This window comes from Vipera ursinii (assembly GCF_947247035.1).
Source record: "Vipera ursinii genome assembly, chromosome: Z".
Taxonomy (NCBI): domain Eukaryota; kingdom Metazoa; phylum Chordata; class Lepidosauria; order Squamata; family Viperidae; genus Vipera; species Vipera ursinii.
The window spans coordinates 81,288,880-81,294,879 of record NC_139517.1 but is presented as its reverse complement, the minus strand read 5'-3'; the positions used below and the strand labels follow the sequence as shown (position 1 = coordinate 81,294,879).

General features: G+C 37.2%; 1 protein-coding gene across 1 annotated transcript in view; it reads left to right on the top strand.

The window, feature by feature from the left end:
* Positions 1–1,183: 1,183 nt before the first annotated feature.
* RBMS3 (RNA binding motif single stranded interacting protein 3) overlaps positions 1,184–6,000 on the top strand; it is a gene marked incomplete at both ends in the record, with an annotated part of 526,486 nt that continues 521,669 nt past the window's right edge. Inside the window, one exon of the mRNA XM_083376163.1 lies at positions 1,184–1,258. Coding sequence (XP_083232289.1) covers positions 1,184–1,258 — 75 coding nt within the window. The remainder of the gene's footprint in view (positions 1,259–6,000) is intronic.

Here is a 6,000-nt window from a genome sequence, read left to right as displayed (position 1 = left end):
ATTTAAAAACAAACACCAAAGAGATAGACCAAATTTTTCCCTTCGGTCTCTTCCAATAGTTTCCAAGGTCCAGCCGCTAATTGGGAAGGATCATCCCCAGGAAGTCGCGCCGCTTCTTTCCAGTAAAGGTTGGGAGCCGTGTACCCGCGACAGTTCGGAGTGGGAAGTGTTTTTAAACAGCAAGCTCCGTTTTTTCCTGCCTCGACTTTCTGAAACGCCCGCGCTGTTGTTGGAGCGGCTAACTTTGGGAAGACTCGGCGAAGAAGGTGGAAGGCTGAGCCATCCGACCTCACAGCTCCCTCCCTCCCACCCACCCACCCACCCCGTTTCGGCGGCTTTGGAGGCGGCTTTAGCGGCAGCAAAACGGCTCGGCTTTCTGTAATAGCCAGCAGAGGGAAGCGGGGTTTTCCTTACAGCAGGGGCCTGGAGCACGCCTGGTTCTTTGGGTAGGAAATACTGCAGGCTTCTGGACTGCGTCTGCTTCTCGAGGGAGAGGCTGGCTGTTGTAGTTCCACCCACCGGCTGGAAGGAGGGGGTTTGAATAAAAGAGAAGAAAAGCCCCAATACCTTAGGTCCCTCCGTGAGGGCGACCGCAGCAACTAGGCTGGGGCGAGCGAGGACGCGTTCCCTGCCGTCATTCCTCCCTCCTTTTCTTTCTTTCTTTCTTTCTTTCTTTCTTTTTTTTTAGCTCTTCCTTCCCATCTCCTCCTTTTCTCTTTTTAGTAAGGGGGTGGAGGGATCGTGAGAAACCGCGAGGAAGCCGATCCGAGGAGATCCGGACTTCCCTCGTCTTGCTGTTTTCTCCGAAAGGACTGCTCGCCCCCCCCCCTTCCCGGTTCACACCCCCCTCTCCAGACCTTGGGAATTGACATTATTTAAGACCAGGAGGAGGAGGGGGGTCCCGCTCTAACGGGGAGAGGGCGGAGAAAAGCAAAGCAAGACCTGTCCCCCCCTTTTCGATGTTTTGATTTTTTAACAAACAAAAATTACTATTTTTAATTTTTGCGGCGGTTGACGCGGCTGGAGCTAGTGAGCGTTTAGAAGAAGTCCAAGAGAGGAAAAAAAAAAGAAAGAAGCCACCTTGATTAGGACTGTCAGGAACAGTGGCTTTAACCGAAGAAAGGCCTGGGGCACGACTCCCTGTCAACGGGTTCCCTGCATCCAAGATAAAGATTCTAGCTACATGGGCAAACGCTTGGAACAGCAGCCAATGTTCCCTCAGTACACATACTACTATCCCCATTACCTCCAAACTAAGGTATGTGGCGAGCTTCCTGGGGTTGTCCAGCGTGCCAATTCCAGACAATTCGGCACTTGGGGGGAACGGTGGATATAGCTGGTGGAAATTGCAGGCGTTCTGGTGCTCGCTCGCTCTCTTTGCCTTTGAATTCTGTATCAGGAAGGAGTAGAACTAACAGCCAAACAAGCCAGTCCAGAAGGAAAGAAGGGAGAAAGAAGATTGGAATGGATTTCTAGGAGAGTGTGCCTTCAAAAAGAGAAGGAATGGTCTCTTTGATCAAGCTCTTTGCTCACTGGGTACAACTTCCATGTGCCAGAGGTGCATATCCATGTGCCCCTTCCTTGAATAAAATTGGAAATGGCAGTGCCCAGTTGGTACACTGACTGTTCCACCAGAGCAATCATCCTTGGCACGGCTCAATCAAAAAAACTTGGCTGGCTGGGGAGCTTTGGAATTGATGGGGGCTGACACAAGAGGGGAGGAAACAAGAAAAGTCATGATAGAGAAGGCATGGTGGATCCTCCCTGATTTTATCTGACACATGGAAGCCAGGAGGGTCAAAGGAGGGCAAAGAGGTGACCTAATCTAATCTTTGGGAAATGCAATGGGAGGCACATGCCAAAGGGCTTGTTAATGTTCCATTAAATATTAATCATGGAATAATCATATTATGTTTAAAAAGTCTGGGAAAGCCTAGTACTTTTTGTTGATGTGGGCAAGCAAATTGCACCCACATGGTTTCTTTTTTGTCTTATGGTTTGTGCATTGCTGTGATGAAATGGCAAATCGGGCCTTAATTTGCCAGAAAGACTGAGTATAATGCATAATAAATCAGCTATAATGTGCACTAGAAATATTTTTCAAATGCATATTAAGCAGCTAGGATAGTCCGGATTTCCTGACAAACTTTTCAAAATAAAGCTCCATCATCTTATTTCACCTACAAATCATGTATTATTACAGCTTTTAAAACAAATATTCAAAGTTGGATTTCAGAAAAATGGACTGCAATGTCAATTCTTTATTTTTTTGCCCCAAAAGAAAACAATCTCTTTTCGCTTTTGGTGACCCATCTGAAAGCCATGAAGTGAGATGTTTGGTGAGCGTGTGTGTGCGTGTGTGTGTGTTGTGGTGTGTTGTGGTGTGGTGGTGGTTAGAATGAACAATATTTTTAGCTCTGGGTGTGGTAATTAAGTTCAGTTTTTCACTTCAGAAATGACTTTATCTTGCTTACTTACTGTTAAGTCAAATGAAATGGTTGTGAAAAGCACCAATAATGTATATGTGTTTGACACTCAAGACAACCAAGTTTCTCTAGTGTGATTTCTTCCTTTCTCTTCATTTCTAACCTGGTTATCACTAATCTGTTGTATAAACAGTGGTGTGCAAGTTATATTAAACATTTTAGGCATTTTTGTACAGTTTTCATAATTGGGGGTTGTTTTTTCTTCTCAAGGTCGATTGAAATAATATTTTACTGTGGCCATTCATTATACGTATGTGTATGTATGTATGTATGTATGTATGTATGTATGTATGTATGTAACTGCTGCTTCTCTTTTAGAAGCAGCAAGAAACTGCTTTGTTATCTATAGCTTGACCTCTTTGGAGGAATGAAAATGAGACTTATGGAATTCCTAAAAACCCATCAAGACCATGAAGTAATTTGGGAAGATTTGTTTTTCCTTTAAAGAACAACAGCTTCAAGTTTGGGATGAGGCACATTAGATGTTGCATCCCTTTGAGTCATGATGTAGAGTTTAAACAATGCAAATCTTACTTGCTGCCTTGAAGCTTCTGATTTTGATTGCAAAACACATTTTTGAGAAAACCTGTTATAGTGATAAATTATTATTGTGATGAACATATGCATACAATGGTAGAATCCTTTTAAGATGTGCAAAATTGCAGTTGAAGAAAGAAATAGCTAGGTAAATACATTTCAGCTGCCTATTATCACAGCCAGGGCCTTTTCAAAGCCTAGATAGTGTTGTATATTAAATATTATCTTTAGAGATAATATCTTATTTTTACTGCAGTTCAGTTGTAGCTACAAATGTATACGTTGTTAGAATTGTTCAACATGGTTCAATATTAGAACTATAAACCAAAAATCTATATCAGGTGCTTCCTTTATATTTAATATTTTTTTCTCTGGTCATAGATAACAAGATAAGATTATGAAATGAAGTTAACAAGTGTGTGTGTTTGTGTGTGCGCTTGTGTGTGTTCGGACATTACCCACTATTAAAACCATTTAAAGTGGTACAGAAAAACAGCACTTGGTTTTTAAAAAAATTATGAGTTTCTGGAAGTGTTTTACTTTACAAAATCTTTTATCAGGATAATGATCTGGTCATCAAATAACTATAAAGGCATTTATTTGTGTCCAAATATAATTTATGTGTTACATAATTACATATTTTTAAAAGAAGTTCAAACATAATTTCGGGAACACAACCTGAATATAATATAAACAGAATGTGCATCAATTTGAACTCCTATTTGGAAATACATTAGTGGCAGGGGAGTTAATAGAAAATATATAAATTTATTACAAATGTTAAAGTGCAACAGATGAATCGTAATGCAATTTGTTTCATTGTTTTATTCACTATATACTTTTCTTTTTCTTTTTCTTTTCTTCCAAACAACCTTCATGAATCTTTTTTCTAGTTTTAAAATATGTTATTATGGGGTTTGGCTTTAGGAGTTATTACAAAATAAACTTTTGACTCTATTATAAGCAACCCACCATATAATGTCAAGTAAAATATGAAGATTATACTCATTATTATATGATGAATTGTGTGTAGTACAATCAAGATATCATATAGAAATCAAATAAATGTGATTGAATTTTCTTTTTGACCTTAAAATACATTGTTAGTTTTGTACTGACTTAACCTAAAAACATTCAGAACTTATATTTGTAAAGTTTTAGGTTCCTCTTCACCTTTGAAATGTTAATGAAAATATAAGTGTGATGCAAATTCGTTGCACTATGATATGAGTTTGAAATTTTATTAACACTATGGCCAGATTTTTAGTATTGCAAGTAGTTATCTCAGACATGAAGTGAATCTCATCAAATGCATTTTGTGGCCATTATAAAATACATTACAGTACATGATTAGATTTAAAAATCATACTTTAAAAAACTACATTGAATGGCCCTGATGCAAGAGAAGTATTGGTAACTACATGCTTTGAACTTATAGTAAAAGTATAAAATTTAAAACTGGTTTATGGATTTTTAATTCAAAAAATCAATATATTCTATTGTTGGGCTGCTAACCTCTAGCAAAAAATAAATAAATAATTTCTGCTAATCAGAAAAGAGATCATTCTTGGAACTTCTTTAGTAGCTAACAAAAGGGTTTAAATTTTTATACATAGGAAATGATTGCATTTGAGTCATTATTGAAGGTGTTAGTTTTGCAAATGGAAATATTTTTTTACCAATGACAGAATCAGAGGTGATGCTTTACATTATATGAATAGACAAGAAATTTGATTCACTGTGTTCAGGGAAAAGTACACTATCTAAAATTAACATTTTTTCCCATTGTATGTGTAGCTAGTTGAGTTGAGGTTTTTGGACTGGCATAATTTGAATGTTATCATAAGTCACAATTCTATTCTGATTAGCCAAGTGAAACTTTACAAAGAAAGTGGACAAATATCAGATGTTTAGTATATTGGAAAAATTAAGATACTACTTAATCTATCCAATAGTGTAAGCATCATATATTATGCACATTCAGCAGAAAAGTTTACAAAATGTGTTTGAATAAGAAAGTAATGTTGATACAGAGAACTGTAACTACATTTCAATATTGATTTTTTTACTATTTTTTACTATTATTATTTTCATTTGTATATATATATATATATGTGTGTGTGTGTGTGTGTGTGTGTGTATGTATGTATATATGTATGTATATATGTATGTATATATGTATGTATATATATATATATATATATATATATATATATATATATATATATATATATGGATCTTTGGTCATCCGGATTTTTTCCCGTGTAGAATTGTAGCTCCTACACCTTCAATTCTACGCGGGGGAAAACCTGGATGACCAAAGATCCACATACAAACACCCGCGAAAACCTTTAGTTTACTTTAGTATAAACATTTTAATCTAGGAGAGCTCCTTAGTGCTCTCTGAACTTGGTTGTTTTGTTGCAGACATTTCATTACCTAAACTAGATGATATTATCAGTGCTGTTACCTAGTTGGGTAATGAAACATCTGCAAGAAAATAACCAAGCTCAGAGAGCACCAAGGATCCCTTATTTCAGCTCTGAGCTACAAATATTCTCCTTTATTGGCATTCTAATCAAATTTGCATATCTCCACATAGATGTGATTTTGTGTGACATAAATCGGAATATATAGTGATAGTTTTAAAATACAGTATCATTTTTATAGACTTTTATAGACACACACACACATACATATACTTATCCTTGTGTGAAATACAAGAAACTTTTCATGTGTTACTCTTAAAAAATACAACACCCCTCTCCAATTGTTTGGTTTTCGGCCATGCTCCTTTCTCAGTTTACTATATTTTGCGCTTTTGGCCATCTGTCTTTTCAGAATGCCTTGAGGAAGAGTTTCAGATACCAAGATGCTTCAGAAAGCTTTTCTGGCTAGTTATGTTCAGTTTGTGTTTTGTGCCTAGTATGAAGCAAGGGTCAGGTGTAAGGACTATTTCATCAACCGCACACTGTTT